Source organism: Rhamphochromis longiceps, linkage group LG8, assembly GCF_057381845.1.
Source record: "Rhamphochromis longiceps isolate RC_006_pf linkage group LG8, R_longiceps_female_GT1.1, whole genome shotgun sequence".
Lineage (NCBI taxonomy): Eukaryota > Metazoa > Chordata > Actinopteri > Cichliformes > Cichlidae > Rhamphochromis > Rhamphochromis longiceps.
In genome coordinates, this window is record NC_140564.1 from 8,151,867 (window position 1) to 8,174,716 (window position 22,850).

Genomic DNA, 22,850 nt, shown 5'->3' on the forward strand with positions numbered 1-22,850 from the left:
CAACGATCATTAAAAATGACTGAGCCGATTATTAGCCCCTCCCTCATTTATCCGCGACACCTTAAAGGCCGTCTGTGAAAATATTGTCGGGCATAAACCAGTCCGTGGCGCAAAAAAGGGTGGAGACCGCTGATTAAGAGGACCCGAGGGAAGCTCGGAAAGCTAAGCAGAAGTTATTTGGAGAGTGACTGCCGTTGGTTGAAAAGAGAGTTTAAAAAAAAAAAAAAACTTCACACCATTTTATATTATTTTTTAAAAGTCATTGTTAACCCTTTAAAGCCGGTCAGAGCAGCACGCTCCGTTTTGCGTAACTATTGTTAAATCCCTGTAGAATCTGAACCGTGTAAGCTAGCGCAATAATTTGTTTTGCATATGAAACCGGAGGAGTTGTACTTACATCTGATGCCATCAGCTTGTCCTAGGTCACGGTTTCGTTCCACATATAGCTTTGCAAAAATTGCATAAAAAGCGCTTGCAGGAACAAAAACATAATATTCCAGAAACACGCTTTGCCGTTCCTATCAGCTGTTCGTAACACTTCCCACAGTAAAATGATGCACATGCTGTTTTCTTTGCAAATTTGCATCATAGGATTGTTTTTTGTTTTTCCTGCAGTATATAAAAATTGCTGTATCTCCAAAATAAAACTATGAAGACACTCAAAATAAATTTCCTGTGGTGGGAAACTATTTTTTTGCAACTTTATTGTATTTAAAGTTTTGAGGGATAAACCTCTTAAATTTCTCCAAGTAGAAATATATGTAAACAAAACAAAAGCGATTTTCAATTTTTTTTGTAGTTTATTGCACTTTTTTGCAATTTATGTAATTACTATGGACTTAATGCATACATATTATTAAAATATGGGCTATAACAGTTGTATTGATGTATAGCAACTTGAAATGCTCCCACAAATGGCACTACAACATGTAAAATAAAATAAAATAATATAAGCTCTGGTGGACTTGGTTCTATGGTAGGTCTTAAAGGGTTAAATAAATATCGTCAAATAATCGTGATCTCAATTTCAGTGAAAATAATCGTGATTATCATTTTTGCCATAATCAAGCAGCCCTAATGCACTGCATTACTTTAACAAGGAAATTAATTATGTTATGGTTCACCAAGTTCTGGAGCCAATGGTAAAACTATTTTCTTCAAATCAAATCAGCACTGTTGAGGTGTGTGTGTGTGTGTGTGTGTGTGTGTGTGTGTGTGTGTGTGTGTGTGTGTGTGTGTGTGTGTGTGTGTGGTTTCTGATCAAAAGTTAATCAGCTTTGTAGAAGTTTTGATATTTTTTATGATGTCCATCTGACTAACTTCCCAACATCTATCTATACATACGTTTTCTTCCACTTATACAATTCAGGGTTGCAAGGTGCTCGCAAGCGAGGTACACCCCGAACAATCACTATGCGAGCACACAGAGGCAAACAATGATTCGTGGTCATTAGGTTTACTGGCCATTTATAATTTGCCAGTAAACCTAATGTCTTGAGAGAGCCCATGGAGGCACATGGTGAGCTTGCAAACTAGACACAGAATGGCCCCAGCTGGTTGTAAGTGCCGTCGTTACCACTGTGACCTTATAGTAAAAGGTTCAGGGAATACAGCTCTCCAGTACATGGTAGTATAGTGGTATGCAAAAGTTGGGGCATCCCTGATAATTTTCATGATTTTTCTTCATAAATCATTGGTTGTTTGGATCAGCAATTTCAGCAATATATCATATAGCAGATGAACAAAATTATATTTGAGAAGTGAAATAAACTTTATAGAATTTACAAAAAGTGTGCAATAGTTACTTAACCTTCCTGCCTTCTTGGGACCTTTTTGTGCCACTGCTATGTGTTAAATGGCTGCCATTTCCACTGTGTTCAGTGGAATATAACCAAACTTGCCACAGGATAGTTTTTACCTGTCAATGTTAATATTCCAGTGTGAATTCCTTAAATCAGCCTAAAATGGCTGAGCAGCAGAAATCCCCACACCCATCACCCTGGGGACCATTTTCTGCCCATTGACTTCCATTATAAACGCTATTTTTCAACCCCAAATTATCATCATATGATTTTATTTTTTCTTGTTTTCTTGGATGTCAATGAAGACTCAGGGCCTTGAAGTTTTAATTTTTAAATTGCAAAAAAAATGCAAAAAAAATAATGGCAGGTCAAAATGTATGTTGGTGCCAATCTTTGGTCCATCTAAAGGCCTACTTATAATGACAATCACATATTACTTCAACTGGTTTTTTGTGGAAATATTTAGTTTCGTTTTTTGGTTTTTGGGGCTTATAACACAGGGCGCTCATGTAATAACACTGGGATTTGAAGGGTTAAAACAACGAAAATATAATTAAAACTTTACATGAATATTTCAGGGAGAAGTAGTTTTACAAGGTTGGCTAATTTAAAGTGGAATAAAATATGGATATATGGTCTTTTTATGGCGTGGCTGAGAATGGTCCCTAGGGTGATGGGTGTGAGTTTTTTAAAGGATGGCAGGAGGGTTAAACAAAATACAGTTGCATAAATTTGGGCACCCTTGCCATTTAATGATTTTAATACCTTTAGCACTAATTATTGGAACACAAAATTTGTTTGGTAAGCTCCCTGATCCTTGATCTACACACACAGGCGAATCCAATCATGAGAAAGGGTATTTAAGGTGGCCAGCATCATTCAACTATTCAGCCCACTTTGCACAAGGGGATGCTGTATGGGAGAGTAATGCAGAATTAGCCTTTTCTGCACACATGCCACAAACAGAGTGGCTTGAGGTATGCTAAAGCACATTTGGACAAGCCAGCTTCATTTTGGAATAAGGTCCTGTGGACTGATGAAACTAAAATTGAGTTATTTGGGCATAACAAGAGGAAACAGAACACAGCATTCCAAGAGAAAGACTTGCTACCCACAGTAAAATTTGAGGTTGAGAGTCCCATGGATTCCAGTCAATATCAGCAGATTCTTTTAATTCAACTCAATTCAATTTTATTTATATAGCCAAATCACAACAACAGTCGCCTCGAGGCACTTTATATTGTAAGGTATACCATACAATAATACAGAGAGCAACGTTCAAGAATCAGTGACAAAGTTGAAGTTGTGCCGGATATTGAGCTAGATATTTCAACCAGACAATGGCCCTAAACACTGCTCAAAATCTGCTAATGCAATCATGCAGAGGAACAAGTACAATGTTCTGGAATGGCCATCTCCAGACCTGAATATTGAAAACCTTGAAAATCTGTGGTGGATTTTTCTGTTGGGGTGCCCAAATTTATGCACCTGCCTAATTTTGTTTAGGTAACTATTGCACACTTTCTGTAAGTCCTATAAACTTAATTTCACTTAAATATCGTTGTGTTCATTTGCTATATGATATAATTAGATGACAGTGCTGATTTATGAAGGAAAATCATGAAAATTATCAGGGATGCCCAAACTGTTGCATATCGCTGTAAATGGGTCACCAGTAACCTCACTGATGTTAGTTGCATTATTTTTTTAACACGAATAAAGAGATCAGTGTGTATTCCGTCTTCGTCAGTCTCATGGTAGTAGCATTAGCCAAAAGAAATAAAACAGACTACATAAAAAGAAACCTGTTGCAATTTAGGTCTTTTTGGGTTCTTTTGGGGGGGGGGTTGCCAGTCTAGAAGAGCTGGGCAGAGGGTGCAGTCTTCTAATAGTCTGGAAAGACTGACATAGTCCTATTTGGTTGGTCGATGCAATGCTTTAGGCCAACTCCAATGAAATTGAACCTGCTCTCCAGTGTTACTGCAACAAGGATTTTGGAAGTGATAACAGAAGGAAGAGGGTTGTTCAACCACCTCAACATCCATTAAAGAGAAACAATCAGGACAACATCTCGACATTAAATTAGGCCTTAATTTTGGTGTTTAATTAGTAAATGAAGAGTTGGGGTTGTGGGGGAATTAAGATCCAAAAAAGTATGATTCCAAAAAAAGTAATTCTCACTCACAACTTTTTCTTTGTGCCCAGACTTCTAGGCCTTTGCCTTCCAGTCCTTTGTCTACAGTTGACACAACATAAAATAATAAAATTTGTACTAATGTCTATGGAGTCATTGGATCACACAACAGCTTGCTAAGTGTATACACATGTGTGTGTTTAGGTTGAAACTATTTCCTAAGCCCTGTTGTTTATAAGAGTTTAACAGAGTATATTACAGTTAGGCTGGGGGAAAAAAATCATCGTTGCTTCATTGTTTACATTTCAGATACAAGTAACTGATGTCCCTGTTGCTGTGTCTCTTCTCTCCCCCTTTAGCACAGCCAAATCCACCAAAAATTCATGAAGGATGGTGGGCATACAAGGAGGTGGTGCAGGGGAGCTTTGTTCCAGGTATGCTTCAAAACTGTGTGCAGCACTTTGATGCATATAGTTTTCACAATACAGATTTTCCTGCATGTACTTTAAATATAATATATATATAGTGCACATGTATAGTGTGTGTTTGATCCAGAAGTCAGTGATTACTACACATTTAAGATTACATCGGGCAACGTTGCCCTACTCTCACAGCTAACACGTCTTTTTGATTGATAGCAGCTCACTGATCCTCCCAACTTTTCCATCTTGTTTTGTATCTGCATGCCAATTATTTCCCAGAGGTTGTATTTTCTGCTTAGCTTAGGTGCTTTTGAGTTGTGTGTGTGTGTAGATGATGCAATCTCTGTCTTTATGAGGACTAAATGTCTGCATGCAAAAAGAGCAATTAGGAAAATTGAAATAGAGGACATTTAATTTCTACTCTTGTACTAGCATCAAAGCGAACTTTACCTGAAGGTTAAATGTGAGCAGTGAATCTTTACACGATGAAAGTGGAAGTATTAAGGAGCAATTAGAGGTAACTCACCCTAAGGCTGTTTTGTCAACTCCCTGTTACTCATGAGGTATCCGTTGGTGTCAATACCCTGGCAAACTTGCCACTGCAATATCAGCTGGCAAGAGATAATAGTCCCTTTTTACAGAAAATTTAAAGACTGAGTTTGAAGGGCAGGCAGTGCTTTTGCAAAGGTTTAAAATCCCAGAGACTGGATTGGTGCACTTTCTGGTCCTGGAATCTTTGTGCTTTTTTTTTTTTTTTTTTTTTTTTTTTTGGCCTTCCTTTGTTCATTATATTTTCTGGCCAGTGTAATAGGCTGGTGCATCGGGTACCTGATACCAAAGAAAACCTTCTGTATATCTGGGCCACAGCGTGGTATCTAAAAATTCTCTCTTGTTGTGCATACAATAACACAACAGTTACCAGTGTACAGTTACTGTGTAACCTACATACACATTCACAGGTCATAGTTTCAAGACAGCTAAAATGCTGCTTACACTTGGTTCACAAGCTGTGAAGTTATTACAAATCCTAGACTGCTACTGGATTGGATGGGTTTCTGCTCATCATTTCAAAATCTATTTTTGTTGAAAGGCATATATTATCATAGGAAAATTTGTAATAGATATTGGTTTGGCTATTTTTTAGCAAGGATAGACAGATATAACAAAACTTTATTAAGTGTTCAGTGAGGGTATAATAAGAAAAACAAAATTGGTTGTGATTTGAGGTTTTGCAGAATTCTCCAATATTTCTCTCTATGTATGAAGATGAAAATGTCATGATTTCAAATCACTCAAACGGATTCAGTAGCGTAATAAGGTAGCAGGACACACTTCCGGTTTATGTGACTATGGCGTAGGTCGCACCGAGCGTAGCTCCTGCAGAGTCTAGTTATTATCTAGCATTTCCAGGCACATTTTGACGGGTTTTTTCTTTTTGTATATTTACGAGACAAGACTGTTTTTGCTTTTTGTGTTTACAATGTTAATAAGAGCGCAAGCACCTCTCAGCCGAACTTGCAGCCTGCTGCTAACACTGCATCCCCGCCTCGTGGTAAAACTTCGCCACTGCCTGGGTCACCCGACACGCCGCTCGTCGATACGGAAAAATTCACGAAAGCTGAACTCCTCTCTGAACTTCGTGAAGAAATTTCAGCACTGTTTAAAAAGGAACTGACGGCAGCGTTTGCGGAGAATCTCACGTCTATCAGGTCCGATATACAGCAACTAAAAACGGACCTTTCCTCAAATATAACTACCATGCGGCAGGAATTCGCTGGCCTCAGGAGCACAGTTATGGAGATGGAACAGTCTCTCTCCACATGCACGGATGATATTGTCCACCTCCAAGCCAAAGTGGATGCGATGTCAAAGGAGTTGGCCACATTGGAGAATAAATGCGAGGATTTGGAGTCCAGGTCAGCTGTGAGACGGGCGCTGCTCTTGTGGCGACCTGCAGCAGGTGTTTATTGGCATTTATTGGCATTTTCTTTCTCTTTTTGTTTTTAACTTTGTTTTAACTCTGTTCTTAACCGTGGTTTTAACTTTTTGCCGACATGGAGATCTTCTACACCTTAGTTTTATTGTTGTTGGCGATATTCACCTGGAGTCATTCACTCTCACTGACAATCACTTATACACGCGAGGAACTACTTGGATTACGGTGGTCCTGCTTGTCTATGTACGACTCTTCTAATGCTCGACCAGATGTGCTTCTTGGTGAGGATTTATTTCCCCGGTCAAAGACTAATTTTGGAAAGCCCCGCCGCTTGAGAAAACGCGGAAAGAAAGGCGGCGTGCGTCAGCGTGTAAGAAAACTTCGGAGGAAGAATCGTGTTCCTCTGCCTTCTATGATTCTGGCCAATGTCCAATCTCTTAGGAACAAAACGGATGAATTACAAGGGAATGTGCTTCATCTACGGGAATACAGGGAGGCTTGTCTGATGGCGCTTACCGAGACATGGCTGACCGATATGGACAGTGACACTTCACTGCGAATCAGCGGCTTTGGGACCCCTGTCAGATTGGATCGGAACTGTGGAGTAACACGCAAATCTCACGGAGGAGGGGTTTGTTTATATATCAACCAGGGCTGGTGTAATAATTTTACTGTGCGGGAGCGGTTGTGTCTTCCTGACATCGAGCTCCTTTCAGTATCTGTCAGGCCTTTTTACTTACCGAGGGAGTTCCCTCAAATTTTTGTCACTGTTGTTTACATTCATCCTAAGGCTGACGTTAAAGTTGCTGCTGATGCCATTTTTAAAGTGGTACACAATCTGCAGACTCTCTCACCGGATGCTCCTAATTTTATTCTCGGTGATTTTAACAATTGTAATCTTAAGAAATCACTGAACAATTTCTTTCAATATGTCACTTGTCCTACAAGGCATAACAAAACGCTGGATTTGTGTTATGGACCAATTAAGGGGGCATACAAGTCTGTGGCCGGACCTGCGCTAGGTTCTTCGGATCACAATGTTATTCACCTCCTCCCTGCTTACAGATCTGTGATTAGGAGGGAGAAGGCCTGTGTGAAGCGGACTAATGTCTGGACAAAAGACAGTTGTGTTGCCCTTCAGGGGTGTTTTGATTGCACTGACTGGTCCGTGTTTCAAGAGAGCACTTCTGATTTGGATGAACTCACTGATGTGGTGTGTAGCTACATCTCTTTTTGCAAAGACTCTGTGGTTCCAGTCAGAGAATTTAAGACTTTCCCTAATAACAAACCGTGGCTCTCTAAAGATATTAAGGATCTGATTCTTAAAAGGAAAATTTCTTTTAACGAGGGAGACATTCCCACTGTGAGAATATTGAGGAAGGAGGTGAGGGCTGCAATAAAGATCGCCAAGATGAGGTATAGAAATAAGATTGAGGCAGAACTCAGCAGTAACAACCTCAAAAGAGCTTGGCTTGGTATGAAAACAATGGCAGGGCTTCAGACGAAAGGTAAAAGCAGCATTACCTTAGAGGGGTTTACCTCTGACAAATATCTGGCAGACAGACCTTCGTTTTGAGAACTATGATTGTTCTAGGCAGACCAGCACACTGAGGGAAAAGACCATCACTCCCCCATCTATTTGTATTGATGAGACAGGGGTAGCTAATCTTTTTAGACATACCAAAAGCAAGAGTCCTGGACCTGACAACATCTGTGGACAGGTACTGAGAACTTGTGCTGATCAGCTGAGTGGGATTTTTCACTATATCTTCTCACTTTCTTTAGAGCTACAGATGGTACCTAAAATTTGGAAACATGCGATCATTGTTCCTGTTGCTAAGGGCAGTTCTCCTAAGGCACTGAATGATTTTAGGCCTGTGGCTCTGACTTCTTTAGTGATGAAGACATTTGAGAAGATAATTAAGAAGGAGATTTTAATGCATGTTGAACACCATCTTGACCCCTTCCAGTTTGCCTATAGAGCAGGGAGAGGTGTGGAGGATGCTGCTGTCACACTCCTGCATCTCTTGTATAAGCATCTTGAGGCCCCCCACACCCATGCAAGATTATTATTTGCTGACTTTTCATCTGCATTTAATACAATTCAACCCCTCTTACTTGCTGACAGGCTTTACAATCATTTCAAGCTTGACACTAGTCTGGTCGGCTGGGTGACAGACTTTCTGATCAATAGGTGTGAGGGTAAATCATGTCTTTTCTGATGTGCTCTCCTCCTCTACTGGATCACCCCAGGGTTGTTGCCTCTCTCCCCTTCTGTTCATTCTGTACACAAATGAGTGTCGCAGCAATTTCACAAACAGACACATCCTGAAGTTTGCTGACGACACAGTGATCGTCAGTCTTCTAGTGGGGGACGAGTCAGGCCATGGACAGGTTGTAGATGATTTTGTGAATTGGTGTGATGAGTCCTTCCTCTCACTTAACGTGTCAAAAACTAAAGACATGATTATTGATTTTAGGAAGTCCTCTTATAGCTCATCACCCAATATCATTAAAACTGCCGATATTGGGATCGTTGAGAGTTATAAATATCTAGGTGTGGTACTTGACCATAAACTGTGTTTTGAGTCATTTTAAGTACGTCTCTGCGTCAGTACACATAAGATAAGATAAGATAAGATAGAACTTTATTAATCCCTCGGGTGGGTTCCTCTGGGAAATTCGACTTCCAAAAAAAGCACAGCAACGACCAAAGTTATATATAACAGTTCTGTAACTGTTATATATATATATATATATATATATATATATATACACACACACACACAAACATATATAAATACAGAGACAAATATAAATAAAATATACAAAAGGGATAAATAGAATAAATAGGAATAAAAAATAAAAATACAAGTGAATTGCACATTTCAAGTATTGAGTCTATTGCACTGTTGACTATTTACAAAAAGTATTGCACAAGGTATTGTACAGTGAGGTGCAGAGGCACTACAGCTTAGTTGTTCCCCCCTCCTTTGTCCTCCTGTTTCCCCTCCCTCTCCCCTCCAGAGAGGAGTTAAACAGTCTGATGGCGTGTGGGACAAAGGAGTTTTTAAGTCTGTTAGTTCTTGTCTTGGGGAGAAGCAACCTGTCACTGAACAGACTCTTCTGGTTGTTTATGGCCGTGTGCAGAGGATGCCCAGCATTGTCCATAATGTCCATCAGTTTCTTTAATGTCCTTTTCTCTGCCACTGTCACCAGAGTGTCCAGCTTCATGCCGACCACAGAGCTAGCCCTCCTGATCAGTTTCTCCAGCCTGGATGAGTCCTTCTTTGCTGTGCTGCTCCCCCAGCACACCACAGCATAGAAAAGTACTCCAGCAACCACTGACTGGTAAAACATCCTCAGGAGCTTCCTGCAGATGTTAAAAGACCTCAGCCTCCTGAGGAAGTACAGTCGGCTTTGGGCTTTTTTATACAGGTGCTCTGTGTTGCATGACCAGTCCAGTTTATTGTCCACCCACAGCCCGAGGTACTTGTACTTGTTGACCACCTCCACCTCCTCCCCCTCTATCTGAACTGGCAGTGGACCTTCTCTGGACCTCCCGAAGTCCACAACCAGTTCCTTAGTCTTTGAGGTGTTGAGTTGCAGGTGGTTTGTGTGACTCCATGCGACAAAGTTCCTCACCAGACTTCTGTACTCCTCTTCTTGATCATCCCAGATACACCCCATGATGGCCGTGTCATCTGCAAACTTCTGAATGTGGCATAATTCAGAGTTGTAGCAGAAGTCAGAGGTGTACAGGGTGAAGAGAAGAGGGGACAGCACAGTTCCCTGTGGTGCTCCTGTGCTGCTGACCACTGTGTCAGACGTGATGTCCTTCAGCCTGACGTACTGTGGTCTGTTGGTGAGGTAGTCGGAGATCCAAGCCACCAGGCAGGGGTCCACCTCCATCCTGTTCAGTTTTTCCTGAAGCATACAGGGCCGGATGGTATTAAAGGCACTGGAAAAGTCAAGAAACAGGATCCTGACCGTGCCTTTTCCCCCATCCAGGTGTGAGTGGGCTCTGTGTAGGAGGTACAGGATGGCATCCTCCACTCCGACACCCACCTTGTATGCAAACTGTAGTGGGTCCTGGGCATGTTGTACCTGTGGTCGGAGGAGGTTGAGGAAGAGCCGCTCTAGAGTCTTCATAAGATGTGACGCCAGTGCCACCGGTCGGAAGTCATTCAGCTCATTGGGCCGGTTCTTTTTGGGGACCGGGACGATGCAGGATGTCTTCCATAGGGCGGGCACTCTCCCCAGTCGCAGACTGAGGTTGAAGACTCGTTGTAGCGGCTCCCCAAGTTCAGCAGCACACGCCTTAAGCATCCTAGGACACACCTTGTCTGGGCCTGCTGCCTTTCTGGGGCGAAGCTTCCTCAGTTGCCTCCTGACCTGATCCACTGTGACACTGGGAGATGTTTGGGAGGAGGGGAGGGGGGGAGATGTCTTGCTGCTGAGAGAGGGATTGGAGGAGGGGGGTGTCATGGTGTCAGGAAGGGGGGGAAGCGAGGGAGGCAGGAGAGTGGGGAGAGGACTCTGTAGTGAAGGTGAGGGTGAGGGTGGGGGGGTTGTGGGCTGGTCAAACCTGTTGAAGAAGTTGTTGAGTTCGTTTGCCTTCTCCACAGTCCCCCCCACTGTGCTTTTCTTGGTGTTGTGGCCTGTGATGGTTTTCACACCATTCCAGACCTCCCTCATATTGTTCCTCTCCAACTTCTGCTCCACCTTCCTCCTGTAGGTGTCCTTTGCTTCCCTCAGGCAGCGTTTCACCTCCCGCTGTGCTGCTTTCATCTCCTCCTTCACTTTGCTCCTGAAAGCCTTCTTCTTCATGTTGAGGACAGCTTTGACTTCCTGTGTTACCCACGGTTTGTTATTAGGATAACACCGTACCGTCTTAGCAGGGGCGACTGTGTCCACACAAAAGTTGAGGTAGTCTGTAAGACAGTGTGTCGCCCCCTCTATGTCCTCACCATGTGGGCTCAGGAGCACATCCCAGTCTGTGGTGTCATAGCAGTCTCTCAGAGCATCCTCCTTTTCTGGGGTCCATCTCCGGATGGAGCGCGTTGTGACAGGCTGCCTTTGGACGAGGGGTGTGTATTGTGGCTGCAGGTAAACCAGGTTGTGGTCTGACTTCCCTAGTGGGGGGAGGGGGGTGGCTCTGTATGCATCTCTCACATTAGCATACAGTAGGTCAATTGTCCTGTTGCTCCTTGTGGGACAATTCACAAACTGGTGAAAAGCAGCCAGAGTAGAATCCAGTGTGGCATGGTTAAAGTCTCCAGATATAATAATGAAAGCCTCGGGGTTTTGTGTCTGAAGTCTTGCTGTGACTGTGTGTATTTTCTCACAGGCAGCTGTTGCGTCGGCCCTCGGAGGGATGTAAACACACACACAGATCACATGACTGAACTCCCGAGGTAGATAATATGGCCGCAAGCTAACAGCTAGCAGCTCCAGGTCCGGACGGCATACCGAAACTTTAACGGAGACATGTCCAGGGTTACAGTATCTGTTGTTAACGTAGACAATGAGTCCCCCACCTCTGCTTTTTCCGCTGGCCTGCGTGTCCCTATCGGCTCTCACAGATGTGAAACCGCATAGGTCTACGTTAGCCTGCGGCGTTAGCTCGGTTAGCCACGTCTCCGTGAAGATAAACAAGCTGCACTCACGGTATAGTCTGTGGTTGTTCAGAGCGCACAGTTCGTCAATCTTATTCTGTAACGAGTTCACGTTGCCCATGATCACTGTCGGGATTGATGGTTTGAATCGCCTCCGGTGATCCGCTCTCCTCGCTCCAGCTTTGCAGCCTCTGTAGCTCCTCTTTAGCTCGGCCGGGATGTTGTGTCGCATGCCGGTCTGTCCCTTTGTTTTTAGTGCCAGCAGCTCCGCTCTCGAATAAATGAAGGAGCTGGTTCCAGAAGTTTTGAAAAGTGCATTATCCATCTTGTATCGCTATATCTAAGAGGTATAAGTAGAGGAAGGTGAAAAAAACTTTGAAAAACCTAGTCTAAAAAAGTTAAAGTTAAGAAAAAAGGTGCGGTGTTGCAGAGCTACTTGGAAAGGCTGCCGTCACTCCAGCGCCATCTTGCCTCCATGCAGAACCATCTGTTTACTCCTGGCCTCATTGATGGTACCTATGTACAGTGGAAGCGTCATGGTATTAATACGTTTAAGGATCTCTATAAAGATGGCACTTTCTTAACTTTTTTAGACCTGTGTTCAGAAACAAATCTTCCGGCTACCAATCTATTCCGTTATTTTCAGGCACGGCATTGCACTTCTGCTCTCTTCCCCTCCTACCCTCTTCTTCCAAATGTCCAACCGTGGGAGGAATTCTTATCCCTCAAACCCAATAAGAAGTCAATTATATCTTTAATATATAAACAACTTATGGATTTAAATGTCCATTCAGTTGCTAAAATTAGGGGGGCTTGGGAGCGGGAGTTAGGAGTAATTTTTTCGGATCAGCAATGGGAGAAAGCAGTATCCAATGTCCGTTACAGTACGTCCTGTGCCAGGTTACAACTTATCCAGTTCAAGGTGTTGTACAGGGTTTACTATTCAAAGTCTCGTCTGTCTGAGATTTACCCACAAGTGATGGATCAGTGTGAGAGATGTCATGCCACCCCATGTGACCTAGGCCATATGTTCTTTCTGTGCCCAAGACTCCATGGCTTCTGGAGTCAGTATTCAGTTATTCTTTCCAAGGCTCTTGGGACCCAAATCTGCATGGACCCTTTTCTAGCTGTTTTTGGGCTTCCAGTCAACACTGGTCTAACCGACCCTACACACTTCAAAATATTAGCCTTTACATCACTTTTGGCTAGACGTTGCATCTTACTCCTTTGGAAATCTTCAAAGCCACCTTCAGTTTCTTTTTGGTTTAGAGATGTGATGTCATTTCTTAAATTGCAAAAGATAGGCCTTGTGGCGAAGGGCAAATACAGAGAATTTTATCGTATCTGGGGCCCCTTCGTAGACTATTGCAAGTCATTAAACGCTCTACCAGCTGATTAATATCATATCTCCTCCCCCCCCCCCCCCCCCCCCTTTTTTTTTGTGTGTGTGTGTGTTTTGGGGTTTGTTGTTTGTGTTTGTTTTGGGTTTCTTATTAGGTTTTGTTTTGTTTGTTTATTTAAGCGTGTGTGTGTGTGTGTTATCGTATCTGTTCATGTAAGAAAAACTAAAAAATATGTGAGGGGAACAGATTGTATTGTCATTGTAAACTACTGTACACTTGTCTCTCAATAAAAATATGAAAAAAATAAGGTAGCAGGACACTGCAGTATGTATCCTGTGAATAAAGTTCTGAAGGCCACTGTGCACCTTTCAGCTATATATAGTTATATTGCGATTATCAGAGACAGCTTAGGAGGAAATGTTATTTTGGATTACATAATCATCTGACAGGAGTTCTTAACAAAAGTAGCAGTTTGTATGTTTGATTGACGGTCAGATTATTGTTGTTGAAAAAGAAATGGAAATACTACTTCAACCTCACAGGGAAAAACAGTAATATCAATGCAAAGCTCATGTCAGGTTTGAAATAGTGCTTATCAGAGTTCTGAACCCTCTTTCCTTCTTTTCACCTGTTAATAACCCATTTCACTTTGCTGAAACACTTCTCTGTGGAGGTCAAAAACTGTGGCCCAGCATATTGGAACATTTGCACCCCAAGGTTAGCAAAGCAGATGTAATCACGTTTTCAGGCCTGGTTAACCTTTAGAATATTGCACAACCTTTCAGTGTACTCTCAATTAGCTTTAAATTTGATAAAGGTCAGATAAAACTCCAGGTACTGCATCAGTTTCCGCTTTGCGTTTACCTTTTGTTTCTTTGCCATGTCCTTACATTTGACTCCTTCAGTTAAAAGTTGTGTAATGTGTCATCAGCATCACTCACTGCACTTCCAGAAAAAAGGTTATAATAAAAGTCAATTTCTATGAGCTACATGATAAGATAAGATAAGATAAGATAAGATAGAACTTTATTAATCCCTCGGGTGGGTTCCTCTGGGAAATTCGATTTCCAAAAAAGCACAGCACCGACAGAAGTTACAGAGTTATACACACACACATATATATAAATACAGAGACAATATAAATAAAATATACGAAGGGGATAAATAGAATAAATAGGAATAAAAATAAAAATACAAGTGAATTGCACATTTCAAGTATTGAGTCTATTGCACCGTTGACTATTTACAAAAGTATTGCACAAAAGGTATTGCACAGTGAGGTGAAGAGGCACTACAGCTTAGTTGTTCCCCCCTCCTTTGTCCTCCTGTTTCCCCTCCCTCTCCCCTCCAGAGAGGAGTTAAACAGTCTGATGGCGTGTGGGACAAAGGAGTTTTTAAGTCTGTTAGTTCTTGTCTTTGGGAGAAGCAACCTGTCACTGAACAGACTCTTCTGGTTGTTAATGGCCGTGTGCAGAGGATGCCTGGCATTGTCCATAATGTCCATCAGTTTCTTTAATGTCCTTTTCTCTGCCACTGTCACCAGAGTGTCCAGCTTCATGCCGACCACAGAGCCAGCCCTCCTGATCAGTTTCTCCAGCCTGGATGAGTCCTTCTTTGCTGTGCTGCTCCCCCAGCACACCACAGCATAGAAAAGTACTCCAGCAACCACCGACTGGTAAAACATCCTCAGGAGCTTCCTGCAGATGTTAAAAGACCTCAGCCTCCTGAGGAAGTACAGTCGGCTTTGGACTTTTTTATACAGGTGCTCTGTGTTGCATGACCAGTCCAGTTTATTGTCCACCCACAGCCCGAGGTACTTGTACTTGTTGACCACCTCCACCTCCTCCCCCTCTATCTGAACCGGCAGTGGACCTGCTCTAGACCTCCCGAAGTCCACAACCAGTTCCTTAGTCTTTGAGGTGTTGAGTTGCAGGTGGTTTGTGTGACTCCATGCGACAAAGTTCCTCACCAGACTTCTGTACTCCTCTTCCTGATCATCCCAGATACACCCCATGATGGCTGTGTCGTCTGCAAACTTCTGAATGTGGCATAATTCAGAGTTGTAGCAGAAGTCAGAGGTGTACAGGGTGAAGAGAAGAGGGGACAGCACAGTTCCCTGTGGTGCTCCTGTGCTGCTGACCACTGTGTCAGATGTGATGTCCTTCAGCCTGACGTACTGTGGTCTGTCGGTGAGGTAGTCTGAGATCCAAGCCACCAGGCAGGGGTCCACCTCCATCCTGTTCAGTTTTTCTTGAAGCATACAGGGCCGGATGGTATTAAAGGCACTGGAAAAGTCAAGAAACAGGATCCTGACCGTGCCTTTTCCCCCATCCAGGTGTGAGTGGGCTCTGTGTAGGAGGTACAGGATGGCATCCTCCACTCCGACACCCGCCTTGTATGCAAACTGTAGTGGGTCCTGGGCATGTTGACTTAATAAACTGATCCGTAAGGCCAGCAATGTTGTGGGGATGGAGCTGGACTCCCTCAAGGTGGTGTCGGAGAGGCGGATGCTGTCCAAGATAAAGACAATGTTGGATAACACCTCCCACCCACTCCATGACATGCTGGTCAGTCACAGGAGCTCGTTCAGTGAGAGACTGAGATTACCGAAAAGCACCACTGAACGACACAGGAAATCATTCCTGCCTGTGGCCATCTCCCTGTACAACGCATCCACTTAACACACTGTTTGCTGCTACAACTACACATGTTTCTTTTCCAAATATTTATTTATAAGTGACTTATGTATGTATGTATGTATATATATGTATATATTGTACTATTCTTAGTTAGCGTATTGTCTGTCTTGTCTTAATGTTGGTTTAAAATGGAGCACTGTAACAAAAAATAATTTCCCCCAGGGATCAATAAAGTATTCTGATTCTGATTCTGATTCATAAGATGTGACGTCAGTGCCACCGGTCGGAAGTCATTCAGCTCATTGGGCCGGTTCTTTTTGGGGACCGGGACGATGCAGGATGTTTTCCATAGGGCGGGCACTCTCCCCAGTCGCAGACTGAGGTTGAAGACTCGTTGTAGCGGCTCCCCAAGTTCAGCAGCACACGCCTTTAGCATCCTAGGACACACCTTGTCTGGGCCTGCTGCCTTTCTGGGGCGAAGCTTCCTCAGTTGTCTCCTGACCTGATCCACTGTGACACTGGGAGATGTTTGGGAAGAGGGAGGGGGGGAGATGTCTTGCTGCTGAGAGAGGGATTGGAGGAGGGGGGTGTCATGGTGTCAGGAAGGGGGGGAAGCGAGGGAGGTAGGAGAGTGGGGATTGGACTCTGTAGTGAAGGTGAGGGTGGGGGGGTTGTGGGCTGGTCAAACCTGTTAAAGAAGTTGTTGAGTTCGTTTGCCTTCTCCACAGTCCCCCCCACTGTGCTTTTCTTGGTGTTGTGGCCTGTGATGGTTTTCACACCATTCCAGACCTCCCTCATATTGTTCCTCTCCAACTTCTGCTCCACCTTCCTCCTGTAGGTGTCCTTTGCTTCCCTCAGGCAGCGTTTCACCTCCCGCTGTGCTGCTTTCATCTCCTCCTTCACTTTGCTCCTGAAAGCCTTCTTCTTCATGTTGAGGACAGCTTTGACTTCCTGTGTTACCCACGGTTTGTTATTAGGATAACACCGTACCGTCTTAGCAGGGGCGACCGTGTCCACACAAAAGTTGAGGTAGTCTGTAAGACAGTGTGTCGCCCCCTCTATGTCCTCACCATGTGGGCTCAGGAGCACATCCCAGTCTGTGGTGTCATAACAGTCCCTCAGAGCATCCTCCTTTGAATGAATCTACCTACTAGAGCAAATTATTGTTTTGCTTTTTGGAAAACCAAAAAGGCAAATATATGTTCCCAAGTAGTAAAAGTTACATCCAAATGTTAAAGTGCAATTAGCAGACAGTGTTCAGAAAGAAATTATGATATAAATTTTGATGCAAAAGTTACCACTTTTTGAAAGTCCTTTGAAAATGCAAATCGCTTTTCAAATATCCTGTATCTTATTTTGCCCCTTATTTTTTGCGTTAGAGCAACTGTTATGATTTGACAAATACATAAATAAAATACAATTGAACAGAAAATTAAATTAAAAGTTCATTTTTGTATCATTGTATAGCGTTCAAAACTGGTGTCCATAAGATACAAAGCATAGGGGTACTTATTTGGGAACTTGAGAATTACATTGCCCCAGTTATAAGCCATTGTACCTCTAAAGACACTATAAGGTAATTTATTTTGTGTTCTTCTTTCTGTAGCAAAGACTTGACGGCTCAAACAATTCTTCCATTATTACATCTTTGGATTATGCTTCTTAGTTTATTCATTTTGGTATAATTAATGAATAAGCGTGCTTCATTAAATTTGTGTGCCATTTAGTTTTTGTCTGTGATCATATTATTCAGCTGAATTTGAATTAACATAGCAACAAGTTTTTTTTGTGCTGTAAAAACAATAACCACCATTAAAGTTATTAGAATTCTAAATGACCAAAATAAAAATTGCTCAGAAAAGCAAAGCCTCAGTTCTAGTCTGTGTTTATCTTAGAGCACAGGCATGAGCAGAATTTTAGGTATGCTAAAAATATCATACAAATTAGATCCTTCTCACCCAGTTGCAAATCCTTTGTTTTTGAGTGTATGAGTTTTCATATCCATCTAATTTTTATGTATTAATGCAAGACTATTAGACAGTGGCTCTAGTGGCAATACATACCAAGGAAGACTTGGGTATTTGAATCTTTCGGGGTTTCTTGATCTTAACAATGTTAAGAAGGAGTATTAGTGTGTGATTTGTCTTATAAGGTGGCTCTTTTAAGTAAATCTTTTTCATTGGACTTAAATCCAAATCTATGTGAAGGTTTCAAAAACACCTGGATTGATGTAACATTGCTATCATAGACATAGCTGCACCAATAAACTATGGCTGCAAACCTGATATTTAAAAACTAATATGTATAACTTTTTACTAGAGGTGGGGAGATTGATCTAAATATTGATAATACTTGTAACATCGGACCCAAGAAACATAAGCTGGGCGAATATGGCGACAGCAGCACTTTTATTCAATACTGTGGTTTTGCATCGGGACACAGACACTCCCGCTCTCTCCCACTGCTGTCACATCCGCCCTCCTCTCCGACTGTCACTGCCAACATATCAAGAGTTGACAGTGACAGATCCCCAGCACACCTGTTCACCCCGCCCCTGCGCCGCCCCGGGAGCTCACTGCGTCACCCCTCCTCTGCAGCTGGCCAGAGACCACACCCACGCCACAATACTTTACTGGTCTCAGATATTGGCTAAATACTAGTGCATTGATACTTTGTTTCTATCCTCTAAGTTTAATATGTAGCTCACTGAATTATATTAAATAATTGTTTTGAGAAATGAAAACATATACTTCCAAATATGCAGTAATAATTTATTTTTGTTTTTAAGAAAAGTAAGAGCCACATATGAGGATATTCATTTAACATTTTGATAGAACAGTAGCAGTATAATGTCCTCGTAAGTGGCTATCAGGCCCTTGTAGAGCAAAATTGAGTATTTTGGTCTAAATAACCCAAAATGTGATGTCCACATATGTAGACGCCAGGTCCTAGGAGGTTAATGTGCTTCAGGGACTAGGAGAAGCCCAATACAAAACACATAGAATGCTTATCACAGGCAGCCAACCTAATTTTTACAGTGAGCTGTTGGCTGGCAGTGTTTCAGAGTTTTGGTCACATTTCTACTTAGATATCAGTCTATCGTGAAAAGATTTACATTATCTGTAATATCACATGTCACACACACAAAAAAACCCTGTCTTCTTTCAGCTACTCGCTTTAGTAGTTGCCACAGTGTATCATCTGCCTCCATCTAACCCTGTCCCTAGCATCCTGTGTCACACCAATCCTCTGCATGTCCTCTGTCACTACATCCATGAACATTCTCTGTGGTCTTTAACATTGTCTGTAACTTTCTCCAGTATATCCACCTCTAAACATCTCCAAGCTGGCATCACTTCCTCCTTGCTAATATGCTGCACCTTCTGATTCACTAACTGTCCTCCTGTCTCTCATTTTCTTCATTCACGAATTCCCTAGAGTACCGCTTTCACTTTCTCTACACAATGTCTTCACTTATTAAAGTATTTCCATCTCTAACCATAATAGCTCCAATGTGCTGAACATCCTTTCCAGCTATATTTAAAGTCCCTGCTTATACCTGCATACTCCTGCCTGTCTTTCAGTGTCAATGCCCCCCCCTTTTGTTTTTCTTCCTCTGTCTTTAATTGTCAGAGGAAGAAATATATATACAGGAAGCCTGTTTCAGCTCTCTGTTAAAAAGTCAAATTCTCTGATCCTATGAGTCTTACCCAGCAGGTAATGCAGAGTTCAGATGGAGCTGATGTGGGTGGAGGGACTCGCCAAATCATAACTACCTCGAAATCATCTAGGTGTCTTCCCTACTAACACTGATAAGATAAGCAAACCTGAGTAGCCTTGCAGGTCAAATCTAATCAGTCCCACCTGTTTATGGATTTATTTTAGAGGCCTGGACAGTAAGCGTCAAGATCTTATAATATAAAGTAACCTGTAACCTGCTATTTGCACTTTAAAAGAAATAATACTGAGATTTTTACCTTTACTATTTCACAAAAGGTTAAAAATTGAATGTCCACAATTTAGATTTTAATTGCAGGAAATTTTATTATAGCGATTTAGCAGGAGCAGAGCAAAATCAAAATCAAAAGTCATAATTACAAAATCAATAATCAAATCACCTGAACTATACTATAAACTTCTCTGAGCTAATGCTGATTTTGTTTGCCTAAAGATGCACTTATCACAACCAAGAGAAAAACGGCATCCCCTCAGCATTTAGTAGAAGTATGATGTAAACTGAAATCCTTCGGAATTAACCATCTAACATGGCAAAAATGAACAGAGAGGATGTATTTGTATCTGTTGTATCTATCTGTTGTATTTTCCAACTTCTTCACTTAATTTGTATCCATGTCTGCCCTTTCTCTCCCCCTATCTTACTGGATGTCACATCTTCTGAAATGACATCTAACCTCACTCCTGAGGACATCCAGCTGTGTTATTACAAAATGCTTTATTATTAGGAAATTATTAGGAAATAGGGAGAAGTTCTGTTTTAGCACTTTGATCATTTTTAATCACATAAAGACCTTTTACCCTCTTTCAGCTATGAGGACAAGAAGCAGGGGGGACTTCAGTCACTCTCAACCTCACCTGGCAAACTAAATAATCTATTACATGGATTATATCTATATTCAAAATATACAAGATAATAGTTGGCATATACTCAGTTAATAGGATTAGCCACAGGGGGTGTACAACCTTAGTGTTTTCCCATCTATTGCTGTGCATTCATTGATTTTTCCAGCATGTACCATGAGCTCATTTATACCATATATTAACCTCTAGTGCACAGCATCTGTAATTGGTCATTGTGTGTTTCCTAGTCAATGGGTAATAAACTATTCTGTTTATTTAGAAAACAAAAAGATGTACATTTTATTTGAAATACGTAGTCCCAGATTTACACTAGCACCTGAATGCAGCTTAAATTTGGGTATCTCTACAATTTGTGAAGTTGAAAGTAGAGACTACATGAGTTCATGTAGTCTATACTTTGCATGGAGTGGAGCACATAAGTTGTTGGGACCTGGAAATTTAAACATTAATGAGTAAATCTGAAAGGCATTGATGAGCAGTACGAATTTACTTCATCTTATAGTAACTGACCTTTATTCACAGACTGCTGAAGAGAACTAGCCTTTAAAAAAAAAAATTCCTATTATTCCTCAAACTCTCTCTCCCCTTCTGCTCAAATAAACTATGTACACTGTTTACACAAGCTCAACATTTAATGAGTCTTTTTTATATTAAAGGCCCTGTCTCACTGCAAACTCACTCTCATTCAGTTCAGTTCAATTTAATTTATGCACCACCAAATAACAACAACTGTCAATCAATCATATGACCCTCTATGAGAAAGCACTTTAGCGACAGTGGGAAGGAAAACCTCCCTTTTAACAGGAAGAAACCTTAGGCAGAACCAGGTTGAGGGAGGGCGACCATTGTCCGGCAGATGTTACAGTCAAATGGCCGGTGTGTTGTGGAGTCGACCTAAAAGCAGACACACAAGGGGCAGAACTGAAGTTTAATAAAAAGTGAGCCGTTTATTCAGGCTGGTGGAAAAAAAACCCAAAAATGAACCAAGGCGAACACTAAACAATAACCTAAACTGAGTGAACTAAAACTAGACATGAGAAACCACAAACATGAAAAAGAACATGTAAATGTACTGAAAATAAAAGAAGATTCTTGAGAGGCATGGATTTCAGTGACATGAGATGAGGAAAGACGATGAACAAAGGGAGACAGAGGATGTAAAGACACCTTCTTCAAGCAGTGGTACAGGAAGAAGTCTGCATCCTTCAAGAAAAACATGATTTTCATGCAGGACAATGCTCCATCACACGCGTCCAAGTACTCCACAGCGTGGCTGGAAAGAAAGGGTATAAAAGAAGAAAAACTAATGACATGGCCTCCTTGTTCATCTGATCTGAACCCCATTGAGAACCTGTGGTCCATCATCAAATGTGAGATTTACAAGGAGGGAAAACAGTACACCTCTCTGAACAGTGTCTGGGAGGCTGTGGTTGCTGCTGCACGCAATGTTGATGGTGAACAGATCAAAACACTGACAGAATCCATGGATGGCAGGCTTTTGAGTGTCCTTGCAAAGAAAGGCGGCTATATTGGTCGCTGATTTGTTTTTGTTTTGTTTTTGAATGTCAGAAATGTATATTTGTGAATGTGGAGATGTTATATTGGTTTCACTGGTAAAAATAAATAATTGAAATGGGTATATATTTGTTTTTTGTTAAGTTGCCTAATAATTATGCACAGTAATAGTCACCTGCACACACAGATATCCCCTAAAATAGCTAAAACTACAAACAAACTAAAAACTACTTCCAAAAACATTCAGCTTTGATATTAATGAGTTTTTTGGGTTCATTGAGAACATGGTTGTTGTTCAATAATAAAATTATTCCTCAAAAATACAACTTGCCTAATAATTCTGCACTCCCTGTATACACACACACACACACACACACACACACACACACACATACACATACACATAAATATATATACACACATATACATATATACTAGGGGTACAACGATACACAAAATTCACGGTTCGGTATTTTTTCGATACAAAAAAAGAATGTTCATGCCTTTTAGATTTGTCATTTATTAAATTTTCACGGCACATTCCGCACCACATCTCTGTGCGTTCATCATTTGTTTGAAGCCAGCTCACCTCCTGTAACTCCTAGAATACGCGCTTCTTTTGTGGTTTGGACTCCTTCTGACATTTCTTTGGAGGCGGAGGAACATCACAGTAATTGCTTAAAGGAGCTTGCTTCTTCGACATCTTTCAGAGTTCTAAACAAATGTCTGTCCTCCTCATGAAAATCTTATGTACGCAAACATACGTTGCAACTTCTTATCTTGTGCGCGTTTTTTATTTTGACAGCGAATGCGCACCTGCGGACCACTTATGTGCAGCCCTG

The 22,850-nt window shown here is 41.8% G+C and overlaps 1 protein-coding gene across 2 annotated transcripts in view; it reads left to right on the forward strand.

The window, feature by feature from the left end:
* The window catches only part of ca10a (carbonic anhydrase 10 (inactive)a), a 321,179-nt gene that overhangs the window by 41,836 nt on the left and 256,493 nt on the right, over positions 1-22,850 (forward strand). For both annotated transcript variants that reach the window (XM_085415625.1, XM_085415626.1), the window contains exon 2: positions 4,296-4,370. In XM_085415625.1, the coding sequence (XP_085271751.1) occupies positions 4,296-4,370 (75 nt within the window). The remainder of the gene's footprint in view (positions 1-4,295; positions 4,371-22,850) is intronic.